Source organism: Labrus mixtus, chromosome 12 (genome assembly GCF_963584025.1).
Source record: "Labrus mixtus chromosome 12, fLabMix1.1, whole genome shotgun sequence".
Taxonomy (NCBI): Eukaryota; Metazoa; Chordata; class Actinopteri; order Labriformes; family Labridae; genus Labrus; species Labrus mixtus.
The window spans coordinates 17,694,343-17,718,760 of record NC_083623.1 but is presented as its reverse complement, the minus strand read 5'-3'; the positions used below and the strand labels follow the sequence as shown (position 1 = coordinate 17,718,760).

General features: G+C 40.3%; 1 protein-coding gene across 1 annotated transcript; it reads left to right on the top strand.

Annotated features, from left to right (window-relative positions):
- The first annotated feature begins 3,542 nt into the window (after positions 1-3,542).
- Positions 3,543-6,209, top strand: LOC132985171 (homeobox protein OTX2-like). Its single transcript, XM_061052398.1, has 3 exons — positions 3,543-3,932; positions 4,269-4,420; positions 4,768-6,209. The coding sequence occupies exons 1-3, from the start codon at positions 3,836-3,838 to the stop codon at positions 5,392-5,394; spliced, it is 876 nt and encodes a 291-aa protein (XP_060908381.1). The 5' UTR covers positions 3,543-3,835; the 3' UTR covers positions 5,395-6,209.
- Positions 6,210-24,418: the final 18,209 nt, after the last annotated feature.

Genomic DNA, 24,418 nt, shown 5'->3' with positions numbered 1-24,418 from the left:
ACCAGATCAGTTAGGCTGTTTGTTTTAGAGAATCTCTGAGGGAAAATACACTTAAACAGAACAACTCGGCCAATAATGACCAACATGAAGTCACAATAATTACATCCCCCCCCCCAAATGTTTGGTTTCCTGTTGGCAGCACTGACTTTGTCATTGAACTACATTTTAAACATTTATCAAGGATTCTCTCCAGCAGGTTTTTTTGTAGCAGTCTGTTCATCAGTTGCTAACCTGCTGCTTGTTTGGGAGCATCAACAACAGCCTCCAGTCTGAACTGCTGAGGGCAGGTTGGTCAAAATGGAGTGAAGCTATGTTTACAACATTGCATTAAATACTGGATTTGGATATTTAGCTTTTCAATCCTGTACAAAGAGGCTATAAGCACAAGAAATTGCTTTATTGATTATCCACCCCAAATATTTTTGTTCAAGTAGTTTAACCCAGAAAACGTTACTTTGTTGTGGTTTTCTTTAAAAAAGGAGATCTGAGAAAGTGTTGTGGGGGTGTAGCTTCCTGGGCAACCATCTCCCCCTCTCCTTAAATCTCCTTTACAGGGTTACACAGAATCAAACCGTGACAAATCCCAAAGAAGTTTTTTTTTTTTCCCACTTCTCGCTACAAAAAAATGCTTCAGTTTTGCTTGCTCAGCTTTTATATTTTTAATCTGATGGGAGCTACAGTTCTTATAATAAGTGCTAGGACCGCAATGTTATTTATCAAAATGATCTGATCATCATTTAGCCAGCCCAGGTGCTTGGCTCTGATTGGCCGCTTTAGATCAATGCATTAGACCTGTAACCATCTTTAAACCGGAAAATGTAAATGTACTGTAGCTATAAATATTTTTGGTTGTTTTTATATAATAATGTCATTGTTAAGACATGGTTTAGACCTATTGGGGATTCAGGGGGGCTTCTGGGTTGATGTTGCCTCCACAATTCCACTTTTCTCCAGCTGATGCATCCCCTCACACCTCTGCACATCATAGTTTTTTCTCTCATTTCCATTGGCTGCAAAAATTCCTCTCTCACTCTCTCCCACCTCTCTCTCTCTCTCCATAAATACTGAGCATCTCTCTGTATTATCCGCATCCAACGAACTTAACGGGAGGAAACTAACCACAGCCACAGAAAAACATAAATCTGCATTTAAGAGCGAAAGACACTTTTATTAAATTACAAGCGTCGAAAAAAACGAGGTAAGTAGCCTAATTGTTTTTCTCCTTAAGCAGACAGATGTTATCAAAGTTACTGAGAGGAATATTACACAGTGTAGTGTTTTGGAAGCAGTCAGGTTCACGTTGAGCCTGCAGGGAGGTAATTGGGGAGGCGGAAACTTTTCTGCCTCGCTCCTCTGTGATCTGCAGCGAAGAGGCATTCGAGCGATTAATAGCAGCCCACAACTTCAGATAATACTCTGCAACTGCTGCTGTTTGACTACACACTCCGTTTGTATCCAAGCATGAAGAGAATGGAGGGGGAATACACAAAGACAACATGGAATTGATTGTAAATGATGATTTTTTTAAATCGTGGATCACAGGTTCTATTGAATTTGCAATAAAGGTTCCCGTTTATTCACTGTAAATACGAGTGAGGCATTTTATTTTTTTAAAGAGATTTTATTCTTGTTTTTTGTTTTTAAAATATAGTCTCATATTTATTGTTTAGCCTACAATTCATTATATCAATATCAATATATATATATATATATATATATATATATATATATATATGGCTTAGAATTAAAGATACAATAATACAACGCAGGAGATCAACGGATTTAATACTTCAACTTTTTAACAATGTGTCATAATAATAGTTTAGTTAGTTGATAAATGTTTCAGTTTGGGAAAGTGAGTGTCAGGTTTGGTTGGTCTGTGTTTTGGGGGGGTTGGGGGGGGGGGGGGTGTCTGGCAGTCAGCTGGTTTGATAAATACAATGCCAGGCTTTGTTTTATTTTCGTGACGCAGAAAATTGCGGAGGCCTGAATGCGGAGTCGTGGCTGGCGTCCTGTAATCAGGCCAGCGCGTGCCGTCCGGATTATCTCGTTAATTTCTTACAGAAAGAAAAAAAAAATCTCATGTAGCCGATCATAATTAATGGCTGCATGGGAGGTTTTTTATTAGTATTGAACGGATGTGGAGCGACCGGTAGCTCGGGGTGAAAACAAAGTGACAGATTGAGTATCTTGGAGTGGCCGTTATTGGCTGTATAAGAACCAGAAAGAGGGGAGCACCCCGGGGTCCTGGGAACTTTATGCTACAGGTAGGTGTCACTGGAAACGTTACAAGAGGCCTCAGACAGCAGCATATGGTATAAATAGTAATTAGCTATTATTTAAAAAAAAAAAGGAAATAGGTTATAATATGGCCTAATAAACGCTGGATTTTTTTATTGCTTGAATTCAGTATTTTCTCTTTTATTGGCTTCTAGGCCTGACACTGTGCGTGTTCTCTAGAGAAAAACGTGTATAATTAATTTAATAGCATATCTGACAATATTTACATTTATTTTGGTTGCAATTCTAATAGACACATTATTTCAGATGTTCCCAATAAAGATGTCTTATCCAAAGAAAAAACATGGTTCATGATATTCCTACCAAGAATATTATTGGGTGACGAATTATTCATGAATGTTCAACTTTATATATTTATATGATAAGGATATAAAAACAGACTTTTGGTGTCTACCTTGTTAATAATATTGAAGCAATTTTTCTTGTTTTGTGATTGTCTTTTTTTTTTTTTAAAGCTTTGTCTAACTAAACACTAATGTCGTTAACAGATCTCGTTCCCATACATTTGAGTTTTCCCTTATTTAAATCTAATTTTGAAAGTAGACTATGAGAGTAAAAAGAAAGCGTTTTCTCTCGAACTGTATTTCCCCAGCCGCATGTAGATAACTGTAGATAATTGTAGTGGTCCATCTCTTTGTTTGTTTAGATTAAGATGAAGTGTTTTCCTCTAATCAACACTTTTCGATAGTCTCACCTTCCAAATCTAATTACCGGGAGCGATTCATTAGCGGAGGAGGGGGGAATCACCCCGAGGAGTGTCAGAAATATACCCAACCCACACCTCCATGTTTCGAATTATTTGGTGAAGTTGTCCTTCGTATTTTAATGTCGTTACATTTGAATGTACAAGGGTTTTAGAGGAAACCAACAATAGGCTGAAGTTATAGAAATGAAGATGCTGAGTTGTATGTGAATGCGCGCTCAGTTTGCAGTATTGGCCTCTTTGTTTGCGCCCTTAACTCTTTTGTTATCAGCATTACTTATCGGTCAACAGTGGGCTTTGTTTCTGCAAATGGCCCCCCAATCAGCTGTCTATTTAGCTTCGCCTAACCTGTGGGTATATGCTAATTGAGAGCCCGGTAGGGGCCCACGAGTGTGCGCATTTTAACGACAATGTTTTGTTTTGGTGCTACTAGGAGAGGAGTGTGCTTGGGGAGGGGGTGTTAGTGGTAAGGGGCGGGGTTATAGTATCGGTTGGTGTGTGTGTGTGTGTGTGTGTGGTGGGGGGTGATGGCGTAAACGCCAGTCAGCCAGACAGAGCATCCTCAGTCCAGCAGGGACAGCTGGGGGTCTCCACTCAGCTTTAAGAGCCCCGCGAGTCCGAGGACGCCCACTTCTCCAAACCCGCCGCCGTGCGTAAAACCAGCTCACACAGACCAAACTAAACAAGCATCCTGTTTTATGTCCTGCTGCAGGTGCGTCTGGACGACGTGAAAAAAGCCAAACAGAGACGCGAGAGGATTTAAATACATACTTTTTGCCACATTTTTCGATTTTTCTCCCCAAAGTGGTACCCCTTCGCCCGAACGCCAACATGATGTCCTATCTGAAACAGCCGCCGTACACGGTAAACGGACTGAGCTTATCTGCTTCAGGAGTGGACCTGCTGCATCCCTCTGTGGGATACCAAGGTAATGAACCATAGGGAACATCCATTGTTTAAGGAAAACGATACAGATAAGTTCGGATATTTTGTGCGTATTATGATCTAGAATTAGTAGCTCGTTTACAACATAAGACAATAAACAAAGCCTCAATACATAATTTAAATTTCTCATTTTAAACACTTCAGTCTGTGTAGATGAAGATGAAAAATATACCCTTTCAATTAGCCCCAGAAAATAAAAACTAGGGTGCTATATTCTAGATTCGACTCTTATCCAGATATGTGTTTCAGAAGTTTTTTTTTTTATTAAAATGCTAGTTGTTGAATGTTTTAATGACCATTTGTACTCAATTATTTTCAGGCACCCCTCGCAAACAGAGGAGAGAGAGGACAACCTTTACGCGGGCTCAGCTCGACGTGCTGGAGAACCTGTTCGGAAAGACCCGGTACCCTGACATCTTCATGAGAGAGGAGGTGGCCTTAAAGATCAACCTGCCGGAGTCCCGCGTGCAGGTCAGTCACAAAATACATCAAAACAGCAATGTCTTCTTTTCACGGACGACCAATAACTGTAGAGTGTCGTCTTCATTGTGAGAGAAGTGCTTGAGGGGATGTTCCCTCGGTGACTTAAAAACACTTTTAAGTTGCCCACTTTTCTATTTAAAACATTATATTAATATTAAACACGACTAAAAATAGACTATTTGATATGATTAAAAATCTCTAAATGATATAGCCAATACATTTGCAGGGGTTTGGAGTCCCTTTAATTTAAGAAATAATCAATTCAACATCCCCACATCCATATTATCCCTACTGAGATTGAAGTAGCCTAATTCAAACGCTTTTTTTCCTTGCAGGTTTGGTTTAAAAACCGACGAGCCAAACACCGCCAGCAGGCCCAGCAAACTCAGAGTGGAGTTCAGAACAAAGTTGTCAGCAAACCGGTGAAGAAGAAATGCTCTCCAGTCCGAGAGGTCAGCTCAGAAAGCGGAGCCAGCGGCCAGTTCACGCCGCCCTCCAGCACACCTCTCCCGGCTGTGAGCAGCAGCGCAGCGCCGGTGTCAATCTGGAGCCCGGCCTCCATCTCCCCTCTCTCGGACCCTCTGTCCACGTCCTCCTCCTCCTCGTGCATGCAGCGCTCCTACCCCATGACCTACACCCAGGCATCGGGCTACAACCAGGGCTACACGGGCTCCTCGTCCTACTTCACTGGGATGGACTGCGGCTCCTACCTCTCGCCGATGCACCACCAGCTCTCCGCCGCGGGCTCCGCCATGAGCCCCATGGGCGGCAGCGGGGTGTCCAGCCACCTGAGCCCGGCGTCCTCGCTCTCCACGTCGGCGTACGGAGCGGCAGGTCTGGGCTTCACTGGAGCAGCGGACTGCCTGGACTATAAGGACCAAACATCATCGTGGAAGCTCAATTTCAACGCAGACTGTTTGGATTACAAAGACCAGTCAGCGTGGAAGTTTCAAGTGTTGTGAGAGGAGAGAAATAAAGGGACAATTTCTACAAAAAAAAGCAGACTTTACAGGCGAATTCAACCCTAAAGTTGGGCGCGACAAGTATAAAGGCCCCAACTTCTACCTCCAGGACTGCAGGTCTCACTTGTTGGGTTAATTTATTGAACATAGCCTACTGACTGATTCTCTCGATCTTTGATCAAGGACACGGAACAAATGTGCTGACCAAAAAGAGAAAAGGATCAAAAGAGTCTAACTTGGGTTGAGTTTGAGGAGTAGGTCAGGTTTTCTTCTCTAAGCTCCTTAAAGACTCCCCTCTCTCTTGTCTTTTTTTATTTTGTTGGCACGCTGAAGGGCCCCTTTGATCAAAGCATGTGTGTTGTGGAGAGGGTGTGTGTGTGTGTGTGTGTGTGTGTGTGTGTGTGTGAGAGAGAGAGAGAGAGAGAATGAAAGCAGCTCTGATATGAACCTGGATGCACTATTAATTTATAAGAAATATGTTTAGAAATAAGAGACAATCAGTCCGTTTGCGTGTGCTCATGTCCTTTTATGTGTTTTTGAATTATTCCCCACGTGTTAGATTTCTTTTTTTCTTTGAATATTGTGATTCTTTGTATGCAAGTTTGACACAAAAACCCAGCTGTGAATTTGATTGATTCATTTCCATATCTTGAGTGTTAAATAAATAAATTATTAAACGGACATATTAGTTGAATTCAATAGGGAGTGCAGGTTGAATGAGAAGCAAATAACCTCTGGTTGATTTGAGCTGTAATGTGCTGTGAAAAGGCCACAAACACACTAAATGACAATAAAGACCACTTGACCTGACCCAACACTGTGACTTAAGTGTAAATCCATTTTTATCTTCTTTGTTTCTTTCACTTTTGTATGACCTATTTATTTATTTGTTGTTAATTTATATCAAGTTTATATTAAAAGTCCATGTAGATAGTGCCAAACTTCATCCATTGCAGCGCCACCAAATGTCATGATAATTTCCCCAGACTTTTTATTTCTACCAGATGTTCCTCACAGAACTGGACAGACATCACCAGAGTCCATGATTTCTGTCCAGGCTGTGAGGAATGTGAGTAATGTTCGAGCTATGTTAATCCAGGCTCGTAAAGAGGATAATCCAACATTTGTACTGATGGCTGCTCGCTGGTTGAGGGTGCACCGCTGCTCAGTTCACATGGAGAGAAGAGAAATGAGTTCTGCAGTCCACATGCCAATATAAATACATAATGAAGAAAAAATACACCTGACAGTGAGGTGGAATTAAAGGATGCTAAAATATTTATACTTTTGTCAGTTTGTGATGCAAGCAGAAAATCTGGCTAAATTTGAACTTTGTCGTCTTCAGAATCACTAGAAATACTCAAGTAGCCTGGCTAAATGTCGTGTGATAGAAATTAACAAAATCACTATTTATATATATTTTATTCATCATAAAATATTTTTTTCTGCTAATAACTTGATTAAAGTCAATTCATAGGCCTAGACATCTGTTGCAGAGTTTTAGTTTAAGCGTGAGCAGGTTCAGGGGCTCGCGCATGATTAAGGACGAAGAAGAAGAGGATGATGATGAAGGAGGAGGAGGAGGGGCTCGCGCTATATGTCTAATTACACGAGAGGCTTCTTTAACTCTTTTGTGACTTTTTGCTGCCGTTTTTTAGGCTAAGTGATTTGTTTTCCATTTGACCCCCAATTAGCACGACACACAATAACTGAGAGACAGACAAGTAGACACAAACACCGTCCGGGGTGCACTTTGTTAAACACCATAACAGCCTGTACTCAGTCCATCAGCCTACATCTTTTCTTTGGATGACTTTAAATAAGGTGATTGTAATCGGGTAATTCAGAAATCACGAAAAAGGATTTGGAAGTGGTACGAGCTTTAATACTTTTGAGCTAAAAGTGTCAAATAAATGACTAGACAAATAAAAATATAGGCCTATAAAACTGAAAATAAGGTGAATGTAATAAAGAAAACCACAGTTTATGAAAAGTAAGTCTTATTGATGCCTTTAAAATGATCCATTTAATGCTATTTAAGGGGGGGGTGCCCTTTTCTAAACCTTTAAAATTATAAAAACAGTTAGGCTAAATCTACACGTATATTTAAGCTCTTACATTTTAACTGTGACAAAGTCTGTTGTAAATAAACAGTCATACGCATGTAACTTGTTGTGCAAATGAGACTATGCTGTTTTTATTTGATCCCGTAGTGATACTGAAAGCTTCAACAGGTCCAGTAATATCTGTGCACAGAGTAAGTCGGTGTGCCTGCAGCAGGAGGACCAGGCCTCGAGTAGCCTATCCGGTTATTCGGTTATAATTAAGCACCAGCAGCACTAAAGGGGACATATGGGTCCGGCAGACGCGCTTCATTAATCCTCTCATCGCATTGAGGATGTTAAACAATAAAAAAAAATGATTCTCGGAAGCTTCTTCTTGACTAAGGAAGACACCACACATGTTGTCGGCCGTGCGCCCTGAGGCAGGTTTTCAGCGAGAGGAGCCACTTCACCCCGGCCGGGGATTCAAGGGGTTTCCTGCCGGAGGGAGAGGAGGTCCGACCGGCCTGCGGAGGCTGGAGAGGGCGGCACGTCCTCCATTGTTCACTGGATAACTTTAATCAAGATTTACTGCGGACTAAAAGTAGAATGTTAACAGGAAAACATTGAAATAGTATACCTATTTTATTATTGTTTAAGCCCAAATCATTTAACCTTTTAAATATTTATGTTAAGCCTTAGAGCATGCAAGCTTGAGTTTTTATTTTCCATGGAAAGTTTTTTAATGGGACATTGACAATCTTGTGATCTTTTTATGAATTATTATGGCCCATTTATTGACATAATAATATAGGCTACATTAGTCTAGTGATATTTTGAGTCTGGAGATTAAGTCAATTTGTTTTTAGAAATCTATTTTTTTTTCAGGCTTTGATTATTTATGGATTTTTAGATGTCCTTAATGGTGAACATTAATTTGTTTTTCATTCTCCGTCACTTTCAATACATCAGAAACAAAAATGGGTATTAAAAGAAGAGGCTACATTTTGTTTTTGTTACTGTTGATATTGCCTTATTTGGGAGTTAAAAAAATTAATTCTATTCACTTTTTCTTCTTTAGTAACATCTTTCAAAGTAGCAGTTAAATATAATCACAAGAAGCATTTTATAGAAGCATGGCTGCAAAGCTTTATCTGTTTTGCACCTCAGTCAAACTTAGGTAACATTACTATAGCTGATTCAGATGTGACTGGTTCTATGTAAATATTGTAACATCTGGTTTTAGCAGCTTATAGATGATGATGATTTTTCTATCAGACAAAAACAACAGGACTGGTACAAATCAGTATAATCAGTTATTGTGAGGACACAGAAGCGGCCTGCTTTAAAACATGCAGACATGCGGTTGATTTCAAATGGCGAGAGCTCATTTTAACAGGCTATGATCAGCTGTACAGTGACACTGACAGGCGTCTGACTTTGTCCTCCATGGGGGGATTTAGTGAAAGTACTGGGGCAACAGTGGGGCAATCACGTGAATGCAGAGCAACGGCCGTTTGGTAAAGAGGATATGGAGCCGATTTCTGCATAAAATAAACAAAAAGATCAACTGAAGATAGTTTCTTTTATGAAGAGGAGAACATGGGAGATAAACGGCCAATTTGTTGGTGAGAATTGAACTGAAGACTATTGTTATGCATGAGTACGTGTCCTACATTCCCCGAGAGAGCACGTCTATTACATATCAACACAGAAACACATACATAATTCATCTGCAACAACAACAGTCCAGGAATCTCATTTAAATGAATGAAACAATAGTGTTTCTGTACTCGTGTCAGACTGGCGGTTAAGGAATATGTTAAATGGTTAAAAGTACACAGCTGTAACTCTTTATGACCCGCTCTATCTGTGTTAAGCCATTAGAGTGATTTTATCTCCTGGATTACACAATCTGATGAGATTAAGCTCATTTCTGTCAGATGCTCACGCTAAATGTTGCCATGTGATGCTTTAATGGGACTTAAGGCGACACAAAATGTTCTTTTTAATTGCTCCAAACACTCAGCTATAGGGCTGAACCTGGAAATAGGCTCAGCTGGACTGATGCTCATTCCTAGACTTGTGTTTACAGGAAGAAAGAAGTCATATTTAACTTAGGACAAAAGCAGCTTTATAGCAGCCTAATTCTTTCTTATACTGTGTGTTAAGCTGACCAAAACACTGATTTTATTTGAACCTGATTGTTAAAAACTAATACAACCAGTCAAAATAGACAAGGACCATGAGATAGTTACCCGATGCAGTGCTTGTTTCATTAATCTCTGACGATACAAAATGTAGTCCAAAAAACAAAAAAACAACACTTTGGACTACCTTGTATCATTCAGTTGTTAGGCCCTGCAGTGATGCTCAACTTGAGGGTTTTACCGCATGTGAAGGGTCCCAATATAATTGTTATGGGATGGAGAAAGCTGACTCAGCAGCAAAAATTGTGTTAGGCTTTAAGATGCTTTATCTAATCTTTTTTTTTAAATTAAGCATTTTCAACCGTTACCTTTTTGGAGCTCATTGTGACAAGTTGGTGAAATGAAACACGAGACACTTATTCATATATAATCACAATCTGAAAGAAAGGAGCTGTAAATGTAGAAGTTTAAATAACATCCTTCTGCCTCACATGTAGAGGCATATGGAGCGGCAGGATGGAAATAATGAAAGTGCCAGAACCTAAATATTGATCTTAGCTTCGTTACACCACTTTCAAAAAGTATTAAAGGTTTTTATGTGTGCATATAGATTTACTTGCTGTCATTTTCATTGTTAATGTTTATTAATAAGTTTTCTAATTATAACACAAAAAACATGCAGCTCCCAAAATGTTAACTTTGTTGCACATCGTGACTGTTTTGCAGGCTATCCGACAGTTTGGATTTATTGTACATTTTGGATCGTGGTTTAGTGTGTTTATTACCAGGATTTTTTGGCTCTCTTACAATTTAAGATATAAATAGCTGCAGAAAATGTTAGAAAAAAAACTGGACCTCCTGAGTGTTTGCAATAATAATGGCTGCTTTCGCCTTCTGTCAGTGGCCGTGGCACACTGCGTGCATGGTTTTAATTTCTTGCAAGGAGAAGGACAATCTGCCAAACACATGAGCATTTTCACTAAGAGATATAACCATTGGTTAATAGAATTTTTCAGTATTCCGTTAGAGATATGTGTAGCATACACATAGTGCTCTCATGAAGGGCAGGGGCTGAAATGTTTGTATTCTGTCTTCAGTTTTGAGCTCGGTGAAATGTTGTTTGAGCTCTGAGAAGTATCAGTGTTTTTGAGAGGAGGGTTATGTAAGTTTAGAAAAACACTTTCGAGGTTCCATGGTGAGCAGAGTCCTGCTTTTTAATCATAAATACATATCGGATTTAAATCCTAATCTGCACAGGAGTCTCATCCAATAATAACTAAAATATTTTAACTTGAGCCTGTTATGAACGCATGCATACCACTTATAAAAGAAAACACTGGTAAAATGTAACACTCAATGAATTTTAAATTGGGCCAGGAGGATATGAGCTCTGTGTCCCACCATATGGCTGCAGTTACACATGAGAGCCAAATGAGTAATAATGCTGAAATATTGACATTTGAGGAATACAGCAATGTTAAAACACACACACAGACACACACACACACACACACACACACACACACACACATACACACACACACACACACACACACACACACACACACACACACACACACACACACACACACACACACACACACACACACACACACACACACACACACACACACGCAGACATAAAGCAGATTACAGGTTTTCAGTAAATCCATCATATGTCAGAAGAATGAATTGCCATCAGAGAATTAGTGTTTTACACAAAGTTAATGCCTAGTTAATGTTTCTTTCTCTTATTTTAAGCATCCATTTAGCGTCATGACCTTATGACCTTGGATTAAGTTGCCAGTGGACAACTAGCCAACAAAGCACTCCTGCCCTCATGAGAACAGACCATTAGCAGGAAAATCATAAATCTCCTTATGAAAGCAACAGGGAGATGTCATAATAACAGCTTACACGCGTTTAATGGCCAAGTTCACATCCGTAAGCTGAAGCTGAAAGCATTTTTTTTTTTACACAAACAGATAACAGAGTGAAGCTGAATGGAGGAAGCTCTATAGGACAGAGAGGAAGGATGGGCGGCTACGTGAACAACCATCACAAACACACCTGCATGAGGTTTATGGAGTTTGTTCAGTCAATGGTAACCTCAAACACTGGTAAATGTGAAGATGTTTGTCATGGCTGGAAAACAATTACATCTCTGGGTAAACAGGAACTTATGAGGTCACAGTTCAGTAGATTTATTTTGTTTCATTGTGTTACATTGAAACTTGGAGATGGTGATTGTATTTGTGTCCATTGTTCACAGATACATGTGTGTAGAGTTTATAGAAGAGAGGATTCAGCCACATGCAGGGAAACATGTCAGCATACCACATACAGCATACCAACACAAATGGAGAAGTGCATTAGTGCTTGAGCGCTGTGTTTCTGTTCAATTAGATTATTTCTTGATTTACTTTGTTGATTGTTTTAATTTTCTTTTTAGGTTTAATAAGATAACTTTCAAAACATATTCACGCTAACTAGTACTACATATATGTCTTATTGGATTCCACTCATAACTCCATAACATGGTGCACTATATATTGTTATTAAAGATTGGTGATATAATTTACGACAGTGAAAAGACGTATCACACTTGTTGCATCATGAACTCTAACAGACACACTTATTCTTACAGCTTTATAAAAATATAACCATTTGAGTTACATTTTGTTACGTTGGATCTTTTTTTATGGATTGTGATCACAGGATGTCTCCTGCCTCACAATGATCAAATTAAAATATAGTATGGTAAATATAGTTATTTATACCACACCATATTTGTATTAAAAGTTATTTTAAATTCTATTCCTTTATATAATGTAATGTATAGCATAGTGAGAATACCTTGAAAAAGGTCACATTCTGTGCCAACAGCTCAATAATTGGACCACTTGTAGACACACAGCGACCTCAACTGCCAAACATCTCCTGTACTGATTTTACAACACAGGGGTCAAAGGTCAAGCAGGGCCTCCTACTGCTTGTTAGAAGACCTTACAGTCGAGAAAACCTTAAAAAACAACATACATCTCCATCATGGTCCATATGTACTGCAATTAGAGACAAATGAGACAAATGAGACAAATGAGACAAATGAGACAAATGAGACAAATGAGACATGATTTATTAAGATGAATTAAAAACAGGTGAGTTTTAGGTCAAGGCCTCATAATTACAGTTTGCTCTGACTGCTCGCTCTGCGTCTCTGTGGGCAGATGGAGAGGTGTACAGTGGAGAAGGACGGATGCAGAATTTGTTGACAGATGCCCCTCTCTGTCCGCCCCGCCTTGTCTCGGCCCACCTGTTAATGGCAGAGCTGAGCTCCTGGACGCAAGCGTGTCTGCTGCGGACGCACGCTGGGATGAGGCGGAAGGGGAGGGGTGGACTGGGAACACTGGCACGTGCTTTCCTGTGGAGATCTTTCTCCTTTTACACAACATGTAACAGGGCCTTACTGTGTTCTGGGAGTGCAGCTCTAGGAGTGTGTGTGTGCGTGTGTGTGTGTGTGTGTGTGTGTGTGTGTGTGTGTGTGTGTGTGTGTGTGTGTGTGTGTGTGAATGAGTGCAGGTGTGTGTCTCTGTGTTTCCTCAAAAAGCACAGATTGTGGACTAAAGCATTGACATGTTTCTGGGTTTATGGATCAATCATATGTGTGTGAACGTGTCAGTGTGTGTGTGTGTGTGTGTGTATGTTTAGGGGAGCAGGAGGAGTGTGCCCTCGCTGCACCCCCACAGCCGCCACACGCCTGGCCACCTGCTCCGGGATTAGAGAGCATGCGGATTACACGCGTCACAATGGAGATACACAAACACAAATATACCCTCGGCCAACAAAGGAAACACACACTGGACAGCCTCACCGCTAATAGCTTATAGCATCTTCAATATTTTGATAGTTTGGGGAATTATGACTCTGGAAGCTGAGGGTGACGTGGTGGATGAGGTTACTGTTTATGTTGACAGATGCGTTTAGGTGCCAGATGAGAGATCTGGAGCTTTGATTCTTACTCAGAGTCTGTTTTGTTTATGTGTTTTTTCAGTTGGTTTATTTTTACATGTCTTGTACGTGTGTGTGTGTGTGTGTGTGTGTGTGTGTGTGTGTGTGAGTGTGTGTGTGTGTGTGTGTGTGTGAGGGGGGGGGGCATGCGTGTTCCACTGTGAACACAACACACTGTCCTACTTTCCTACTATAAAAACACTGTGACGTAAACAGAGAAACCAACAGGCGATCATCATCACCAGGAGGTCATCAAAACAGAGAGTCCCTGTCAATGACAGCAGAGCAGCAAACTTAAACAAAATCAACAACAACTACGTCACAACCGATGACGCTACTCGTGTGTGTAACTGAAAGAGCGCAGGCTCTAAGTTACAACAAAATGAGGTTAATTCAAAGACCACTCAAGAGGCCTGTAAAGAAAGGTGACTCAATGAAGCACAGCGAGTCATTTGTTTGGCTCTAGAGAGGCTGATAACTCATCTACTTAACTCTTTGGTTTGACGTTATTCTGCACAAAACCAAAAACTCTCCAGAGCTTCGAGTCAGTTCTCCACAATAACTTAAAGTGATATACCGATTTTAAGTATAAAGCCCAATATTGCCATTTGACGCTCATGGCAGCTTGTGAAAGCACTTGAACGTCTTTGAGATTTTTGTGGACATAAAATGAAACATCTTGACCTCTACACAGTCCATTTTAACCAAAGACCTATAAACTCATGCAAGTAGATAAATGAATCAATAAAATAATTGAATCATAATCATCATAATCATAATGAGGGCAAACTTTGGAAAAAGTCAGAGCAGCAAAACGTCTGTTAGAATGCATTCATTTGAACAAGATTGAGTCGTCACTTTTCAATTGTCGAATCAAAAGCTTGATAGTGAATAAGAAAAGTTTTTCAGAATAACTGACTTCAGTATTATGGCTCGGTGAGGATGTAAGTTTTGAGTGTAGTTTCAGTTTATTGGATACAAAAAGAAAACGTAATTTGTCACATATAAGGCAAAAACATGAATGAAAAATGTCACTCATGATGAAACAAAGGATTACAAACATCATCCTGAGGCTTGAGAGTAACATCAGCTGCCTGCATGTAAATCTAACAGTCATCTTTGTAACACTTGCTTTTGTGTGCATGACGTAATTCAGGGTTTCAGTGTCATCTGCACACATTTCAATGACACATCTGAACTAAACCTATCACACAAATTATAGTAAAGTGATGTAAAAGTACGCCAACATCGTGATGTACTGCCAAATGATGAAGTGCTCATGAACTACCAGCATGGTGTGTTCAGGGACCTCTCACACTTTAGGAGGGAGACCTTCTGCCACCCTCTTCCCCCTCTTCTTCCTAGACTCCTTTTGCCCCTTGGGGTCGGCAGGTTTGTTTTGCTAATGACCCCATCCCGTTATGACCTCATTCGGATTGCGCTCAGTAATTGGTGGCACACTGACACACCGCAGTGTCGGGGGAGGGGCTCACAAGCCGGGGGGGGGGGGGGGGGGGGGGAAGCAATCCCATTGTAAACATTCCTCCCTGACAAATAAGGCATTGTTATTGATGATTAACGGCAAAGAGGGGGTACTGTGAGTGTGTGTGTGTGTCTGTGTGTGAGTGTGATAATGAGGATGATTCAGGTGATGAATGATGATGACAGTAACGTGTTACCACAGATTAACATCCTGCAGTGATGAAGCTGAGTGAGATGACAGTAAATATTATGCTGGTTGATGTTAAAGATGATACTCTTCACACCTTCCTGTGTGTGAGGTAATGAGTCCGACGAACATATCAATCTGTATTTCTCACTACAAAGTCTCCATCGAGTTTGTGGCCCATGAACTTGACTTGAATATTTTCATTTGCTGCTTCTTTATATATTTTACTCTGTGGTGTAACAGTAATAGTCAGTAATGGTACTTTGTTATAGTAGTTTAGTATTTTCTGGAAGTATCTGTGTTTTACTTGAGTTCTTAAATGTGTCAACTTCCACTTTTATTGGACTATGTTTCCTTAATGTCTCCTTAATTAAGTTTCTTTCCCCTAATCTTTGTTACTCAAACTTTAATTGGGAGAAACTTCGTGGTCTAATAGTGTGTTTGTTTTTTTACTGATAAAACAGCTTTAAATGAATGAAAAATGTCTTGTTTTCGTCATGTGACCTCATATTTTAAGGTGGTAAACAGTAAAAAAAAACATTAATATTTCCCCTTTATGATTCCATAAATTACTCTATTACTTTCAATAATTATGTTTAATTCATATTACATAGTTTGAATAAGGAACAGGAAATAACAGAAACTATTACCCAAGTCATATTATAATACCTGACTGTCACTCCTACAAAAGGCATTTTCTGGTATATTTTCTACTTTAACTCGAGTATTGCTTCACTTACTTCATCCAACACTGTTTGTGCTTGTGTTTGTTAGAGAGGGAATTACTGAACATTTCTAAACCATTTATTTCACAGCTGTAGTTACAGTTACTTTTAGATTAATAATAATATAAAACACATCAACTTGATTAACAGCAATGCTAACAACTATTTATTAGTTAATAAATTACCTTATTCAAGAGCAATTATAAGTGATGACTGGGTCTAGATGATCAACTGAGGACCACAGAACTGCGAGGTGCTGCTGGTGGATGGTCTCTCTTGTTTGGAAAGCTTTCCTTCTTTGAAGACACTTTTTCTTTACAACTTGTCAGATATCTTTATCAGCTGCAGCTCTTTAATGGGTTCAGTTTTTGTTTTGTTTTCTAGTTGGTTCTTTTTTTAACTGTTTTTGAGGTTGACTTTCAGGTTCCCCTTTTTCTGACCTCCAGGCCTCAACCGGTCTGCTAGTTGGGAGAAGACGCTCTGTATGAGTACAAGGGAATCTGGTATTCTAACTAAAGCCAGTTAAATTGTGATCAAGCTTGCTTTCTCTAGATATCTGTTCATGTACCTCTGTGTGTCTTTGAAGTTGTTGCTGAAGATCTTTTGACATCCTGGGTAGAAGGACTCAAAGTTTAAGCTCCATACAAAAGAATAGGTGGACTAACAGTCAGGCATTTATGTCGTCGTCCAGAGTAATTACTTTAAACAACATCTACATATGGATGCAGAATTTCTCGCTTTCTGCTCCATGTTTGGGGTCAGTTTTGTCGTCTGAGTAGAATTGACAAATCCAGTTTGACTGGGATTTGGTTGTTTGTATGCAACCAGTCAGTGTGGAAAGCTAAAAAGCCTTCAGATGTTCCCCGACATAGATTTATCATTTTTATAAAGCTTATACACAAAAAGGTAGATAACATCCGGTTGTGCATGCTGTCTCTCGGATCAAACTCCTATTTATGTCTCTGGTTCCTAGTTTGACTATAAACAATGACCAACTCATAAAACAGGAAGTCTTGGCTTGGATAATCAGTTAACCTATCAGTTATCAAGATATGGTAAATGGTAAAAGGACTTGAGCTTGTATAGCGCTTTTCTAGTCTTCTGACTACTCAAAGCACTTTTACACCATAGTCACACCTACTCATCCACACACTGATGGCAGAGGTTGCTGTGTAAAGTGACAATCAAAAATAACTAATCCCATTCATACACATTCATACGCCACCAACGAAGCAGTGGGAGAAATTCGGGGTTAAGTTCCCAAGGATACATCGGACATGTTGCTGCAGGATCTGGGGATCGAACCCCCAACCAACCAGTTGAGAGACTCCACCAACTGAGCTACAGCTGCCCCAATATTTACCATCTACACAGGATATTCTGAAAGGAGCCATTGCCGAATGGCTCCACAGATTGGATAGTCGATCGGGTCCACAACAGAATGTGATGTTCTCTGTCAGCTCTGGAGGACACAAGGTTGCCATGGTAGGTAAGATGGTCCAAACTTCAATGTTTCAATGTGTATTGCAGGTTAGGAAACAGCTTGCTGTGAGTGAAGAAACACACACATACAGACACACTCTGACACTCAAATGAACCATCCCACTCCCTAGCAAATTGCTCATCTTGTAAAAAAAGTTCCCTTGTTTTTGTTTTTTTTACATCTTGTAAAGGTCTATTTAAGGTCACATTTGTACTATTTATATTGTGTTTACAATATAAACCAGCTGCACTTTATACAGCATGTACTGGTAGATCAGACGATGCTAATTACTGATACTGTTAATTTGACTACATTCTGTTGATTAAAATATGTCTCGTTCTACTTCAGTAAAATAGCGTTTTCATTCATTATTAGTAGATGAACTGAAGTAAAAGATCACAACACCACTGCTTCACAAAGGGAAATCTCAATATGCAGCACGAATGCAGTGGACACAGTCATTATCTATGACCGAAGTGAATAACTGTTTTCATCCTCCTCCTCTTTTTCCAAAAACTTTCATTTGACTCCCAGCTGGAGGGCTTCTCTCACATGGAAGGTAGACTAATACACTCGTAATATAGCACAAAATTATATCCTCAAGGTCTGTGTGTGTGTGTGTGTGTGTGTGTGTGTGTGTGTGTGTGTGTGTGTGTGTGTCTGTGTGTGTGTGTGTCTGTGTGTGTCTATGCATATATGCATGTGTGGTTATGTGCTAAGTGGTTAAATGTCATCTGTGAAAGTTGCCCGGAGTCATTCATGGGTTTTTCTAATGTGTCTGTTTACATGCCATTATTCAAATTAATTCAAGGGGAAGTGTATCATTGCATGTGTGTGTGTATGTGTGTTCTTTGACTTTAAACTGAGGCAATAAACCATCATTTGTACACCAAAAAGTCACAAACGATTGCTATCAGTGTTACTTATTATTAGTAATATTAATCGCTTATGTGTTAAAGTCATTATTCAAATTAATTAAGCCTTTACAGAGTAATGAGCATGTTCTATGGATTTTCTGTGTGTGTGTGTGTGTGTGTGTGTGTGTGTGTGTGTGTGTGTGTGTGTGTGTGTGTGTGTGTGTGTGCTCTGTTCAAATGGATTTGGCAGGTTAACAAAATGTTCTGCTGCTGATAGTTTCTGAGTGTCATGCAGGTGAGCACAGCAGACATGACAAAAACAACAAAAAACACGGGATGAAAGTGTTTGTGTTTTTTCTAAATAAAGAAAAATCCACATCCACACACGAGCTCATAAATACCTATAATGCGGACAGACACACACACATGCACAATCTTTTGACTTCTTTTACTTTTAGTGGGTGGCAGCAGAAGTCATCCCTGCAACCTCCCCTCCTCTTCCTCCTCTGCCTCTCTCCTCATCCCACTATCACATCGGACAGGGTCTACTTATAGCACCAAGCCAGCGAGTGGAGAATGGGGAGAGAAAGGGTATTATGACAGTGCGGAGAGAAAAGAGAGGGAGCGAGAGAAAAGAAGGGCAGACAGGGTATTATGAGAGAGAGGGATGAGAGCAGTGAAGGCATTTGGAGTCTTTATTCGCTTTCCTAAGCCACGGGCTCTGCTCCCAATCCGATTGGTCGATACGGCCAGCCATGTAAATGAAATGCAAAGCAGAGAGAGACCCTGACTTCCCTTTGCCAATTTGTGGGGAGCTTTCTCTCTCCCTTTGCCGATGGCTTCGTTCTTTTATCAGTCTGTCTTCCGTACAACGTGACGCCTTTTCTTCCTCACTATCACCGCCCGCCGCCTTCAACCTCTGATTCTTCCTCTCTCTCTCTCTCTCTCTCTCTCTCTCTGGAAGATAATGATTTGCTTTTTTTTTCCCTGTAAGAGCTGAACTCTGCACTTCTCTAATGTTCAGCTTCAAGGATTTAATCCAGTCTTTTTTATTTCCTGGGAAACTCCAGTGGTGATTAAGCATGTGCTCTTTTTAAGTTTGTGCATGTGCAAAAGCACACACTGTTTGTCCCATCAAGCTCTGAGTAAAATGTTGGCTGTGAGGCCATTTACTCGACCCATCCAGTAGGTAGCGAAGTAGCAATTGTAACAATTTACACAAATTTAACCAATCCCTGTGCATTCTGGGAAACTTGCAATTTTGTCTCGGCTTTTCCAAAATATTTTACCAATTGTCCTTGTCCCCCCCTCGCACATTGGCACTAACGTTACCCAACCAACTTCCTTTATTCAAAATAAATTTGGTTTAGAGAAGCGATAGCCATCCACTTAGCCGTACTATGATGCCTAGCGTTACGTTGTCAGCCAATCAGATGGTGTGTTCCTAACTTAGGGGCCTTTTTACAGTGAAATAGAAATCCACTGTCTGTAGAGTAGCATAACAGCAGGGAAAAAAAGGAAAAACTTACAGTGATTAGCAGATTACATTCTTTCTTCAACACAGTTTGTCATTACTACGGTCAACGTTTTGAACTTTAAACTGTTTTACATTTTTATCACGTTATTAAGAATGAATCAGGACCTAAAAAAGATCTGGCGCATTGAGGAATAATTCCCAGGTACAGTTCTTTATGCACAAATAAAGCATGTGTTGTTGTTTACAGTTACAGCATTTAAGTAAAAGATTAACGGCTGCTGTGAAATGTGCCTTTTTTAACAATCCTGAAGAATATTGTGAAAACTACTGAGGTGGTTTTAACGTTACCTGCATTTTTCCTCAGCTACATCAAGTCAAACCTTTAGTAAAATTCTTTAGATATGACTTATACATCCTCCTCGTCATTAAATGTCCCTGATGGAGACCCTCCTCCACCCCTGCAGAAGAAGGCTCTGTTGACACTAAACTCTTCCCAGGGGGTAGAGCCCCAGTAATGGGGGCTCTGGCAGCCTAAACCCCCGACTGTGAGATTTAGGTTGCCGTTTATTTATTTTATTTATTTATTTTCAAGCTCAAGCAGAGTTTTTTTTTTAACAGGATGATGACAGGGTGACAGGCCGATAGACGGGTCAGGACTGATGACAGTTTTAAGTGCAGACAAATGCCACAGTCTGTTGCAGATTAAAAATGCCCACTACCACTGTAATCCCTGTAGCGCTGCCAAATTGGTATTTCCTTTTTTTTCCTGAGCTGAGCCGAACCAAATGACCAGAGACTGAGACAGGAAGAGAATCAGCATCACATCATGGAGTGACTTTTTTGGGACTGACCCTGGTGAACTCTCTGGCCCTGTGCTTGGTCGGACCGGACGGATGAATAAAAGAAAGGAAATTTGATCAGATCGGTAAAAAAGGCAAATCCAGAAAAAGAAAAAATTAGAGAGGAGAAATGGTCCATGGGTCAGCAATTCTTCTCCAAGTCTGTTCATAATGCAAACACTGCCACCTGCAGGCAGCTGTTGAAAATGAAACTCATCACACATGCCAAAGATTCACATGCACACCAACATTCACACGCACAGACACAATCCTATATAAGAGCAAAAGAAGCAGGGGACCTCACTTAAAACATTGTTTTTTAAACAACATAAAACCTACTGCAATGACTTCTTCTTATTTTGTTACACAAAAAAATACATGAATCACTGATGTTGAATTTAAGTGCAGTGTAAAACCAAGTAATAAATAACTTAACATATGTTGTAATACAACCAACTAAAATCTACAGTGATATTCCACAATGAAGCTTGTGTTACCAACAGAGACAGTTTTCTAGAGCTAGAATGATGAATAAAGCTGACAAATATGTTGGCTGATATTAGCATACTTATATAGTTTCAGCACACATGTTGTTTAAAGAGAAAAATACAGGGGCGTCTGGTTAGTTTGGGTGCTCCATGTACAGAGAAGATTGAGGAATTTAAGAATAATTCCCCCGTTAATAACAATTGATTTAGTGTTCTACTAGTGAGTGACAAGTTGACTTTCTAAAACCACACCAAAAGATCTAAGGTATCTTTGTCAAAATTGTTCTTTGTGTTATATGCCAATTTCAAAGAATCTACTATGTGACTATGTTTTCATTATTTGACTTAGATAGTTACAATGCCTAGCCAAGCCAGCATGTCTCCAAAGGTGGGTGACAGACTGGACGCAGTAAAGTTCCAGGTATTCAATCCAGTGTTTGTATCAATGATACATAAAGTCTTAAAATGCACCTAAGAATGGTAGTTTCACTTGTTAACATCAATTTTAAGCTTTCACAAAAGATGTGCCTCACAAATTTAAGTGATTACATCATCAGTTTTAACATCAACTCAATGTGTCTTCTGTTAAAGTTAGAAATATTTATAATGGAAGACATTAAGATCCCTGAAACAAACAGCAACCTCTGCCGCTAAAAATGTAAGCCCACACAAAAGTGGCAAAAACTGCAGTGTCTATTTCCACTTGACGCTGGTTATACAGCAAGCCGAAGACAGCCATCATAAAATGTAAACTTTATATATATATATAAATATAAAGATGTTTACAGCCTGTAGTACTGAAGAACAATTTTGTCTCTACACTCTTTTTTTTTAATATACAGGAATAATTCTCATAGTGCTAAAAGTAATGCATCACAGAGTCATTCTGAGTGATAGATGCACTCTAGCTGTTTGCTAAACGACACCTCAGCAAATTTAAGTCGCTGAACTTCTTTGGTATCTACGCTTTCTCCAAAATATACCCAACATGTTATTCAGTCATGGAGACAGTTCATTTTGCAAGGGAGGTGGCTTTTTTTTTTTCCATTTGAATATTTGACAGCAGGATTATGAAAAAGCTACTCGCCTAATTTGCATGAATATTTGTTGAAGGATGAAGCAAGGTATAAGGAAGAACCAGTGAAAACATGGAGTACATATGGGACAGACTCAAGAATATTGACTGATTGGGGGCACCAGTAATCTAGTGGCTAGCGCGCACGCCCCATGTGCCCGAAACTCTCTCTTTGATTTCTGACCCTATCCACTGTCCTCTCTCTAACAAAGGCATAAGAAGCACAAAAATATATAATAAAAAATGAATTAAAAAAGGGTATTGACTGATTGAAACCAACCAAAGTTTTTGAACAGATCACAAATGATAAAGCGGTTGCAGGTAATAGAACAAAGTTTTCACTATTGATCTTGGTGTAGGTCTGCACTTTCTATATGATCTTTCAATACTTACAAAACACTTATTTCACAATCTGGATACTTCCCACCAAAACAAAGCAGAGTAAATCAGAAAAATATAGATTTTGGGAAGCAATCTCTTTTCTAGGAGCACTTTAACTTGAGTTGTAATAAAAAAAAATGTCTCCATATGTTAACTGTGCAGTGTTGATGTGGAAATGTGTGTGTTTGTGGTAGAAGAAGCTCTATGATGGGCAGCGTGTGGGAAGCTCCTCTGCAGCGTCCTGACAGGAGGGAGGAGGCCTAGCATAACACACGTCAGACACACAAAAACACACTCGCACACTCTCCTCATCAGCCTCTCCTTCCCCGTCCTCCCATCAACCCTCTCTCCTCACTGGCTCTCTCCTCCTCCTCCTCCTCCTCCTCTCAAACCCTCCGAACAGTCCTGCCAAGCTGACAGTTCCAAGCTCCGTGGAAAATGAGTCTCGCTTGCATTACAATCGCGCAGGACAGATTCCATTAGCACTATCTGAAATTGAGCGCGGGGAGCAGAGAGCGGGAGGCGGCCGCGCGTGGCCTTATCAGAGGAAGAGGGTGAGTTCCGTCGACGTCACTAATCCACCGGGTAGGACTCGGCGCGCGCGCGCACACACACACACACACACACACACACACACACACACACACACACACACACACACACACACACACACACACACACACACACACACACACACACACACACACAGTGAAAGACAACTTGGGGAAGACACAGGATGCGCACACACTCTTCCATATACTGAAGAAAACAGAGAGAAACATACCTACACACTCAGAGACACATTAAGTCAAAGAGGAAATGAAAGGCTCATAAATAAACACACATGGATACCACAACCTTAACTCTCGCATCCTACAATGTTCTGAAAAGGACCAGAATTTGCATTTAGCCAAAGGACATGATGAAACTGGTGGAAAAACAGGCAACAGATCAACTCTCACACAGCCTCGCTTTCTGTCTCTGTATGTGTGTGTGTGTGTGTGTGTGTGTGTGTGTGTGTGTGTGTATGTGTGCATGTGGGTCTTTTCCTGAGGAGTGCTGGCGGGTCTGTTCAGTGCTGCAGCTGGTGGGATTTGTAACATGTCAGTCAGTCAGTTTGAGATGAAACTGAGCCTCGCTGGCACTTCCTGTGTGATCTCTACCTCCCTGCACTGGTGTCTCCCTTCCACTTATCCATGCACACACACACACACACACACACACACACACACACACACACACACACACACACACACACACACACACACACACACACACACACACACACACACACACATCCTTGCATTGCCTCAATATATATAAAGACATTATACACATACATGCTGACACATACACTCATATGAGCATATGCGGGAACACCCCCACATGAACCCCCCCCAGTGTCCCCATCCCGATAGTTATTAACCCTTGACATATAAATCCAAGGGTATGTGGGTGTTTGATATTAGCTGCGTGTGTAAGAGAGGACGGGGTTAATCTTTATGTAGTGGGGATCTTTCCACACAAGATCACTCAATTTAAATAGAGCAAGAACACTTTGATGTCTCCAGCCCTCCCTCCCTTCTTCCTTCGCTCTCCGTCTCTCATTCACTCCTCTAATTTGCTTCATGTCGCCCCCCTCTGTGCCCCGGTGATAAGGTGTAATGAGAAATGTTTTCAAAATGGCTCTCACCTACCATGCGACACTAATTGGGTGTTTGTGCTTGATTCAGCCAGAAGAGGAGAGCTGCTCATCCTTGACCACTGAAGATGCTGAAGAGAGGGGGGGGAAAGAAAGGAGGAAGCACTTTTACAACAATCGTACAAGCA

What these genes read in the sequence shown, in the direction of transcription:
- LOC132985171 (XM_061052398.1), top strand. Translation starts at nt 3,836, where the DNA reads ATGATGTCCTATCTGAAACAGCCGCCGTACACGGTAAACGGACTGAGC. An exon ending in TCCCTCTGTGGGATACCAAG is followed by an intron (nt 3,933 to 4,268) that starts GTAATGAACCAT and finishes AATTATTTTCAG; the next exon opens with GCACCCCTCGCAAACAGAGG. An exon ending in TGCCGGAGTCCCGCGTGCAG is followed by an intron (nt 4,421 to 4,767) that starts GTCAGTCACAAA and finishes TTTTCCTTGCAG; the next exon opens with GTTTGGTTTAAAAACCGACG.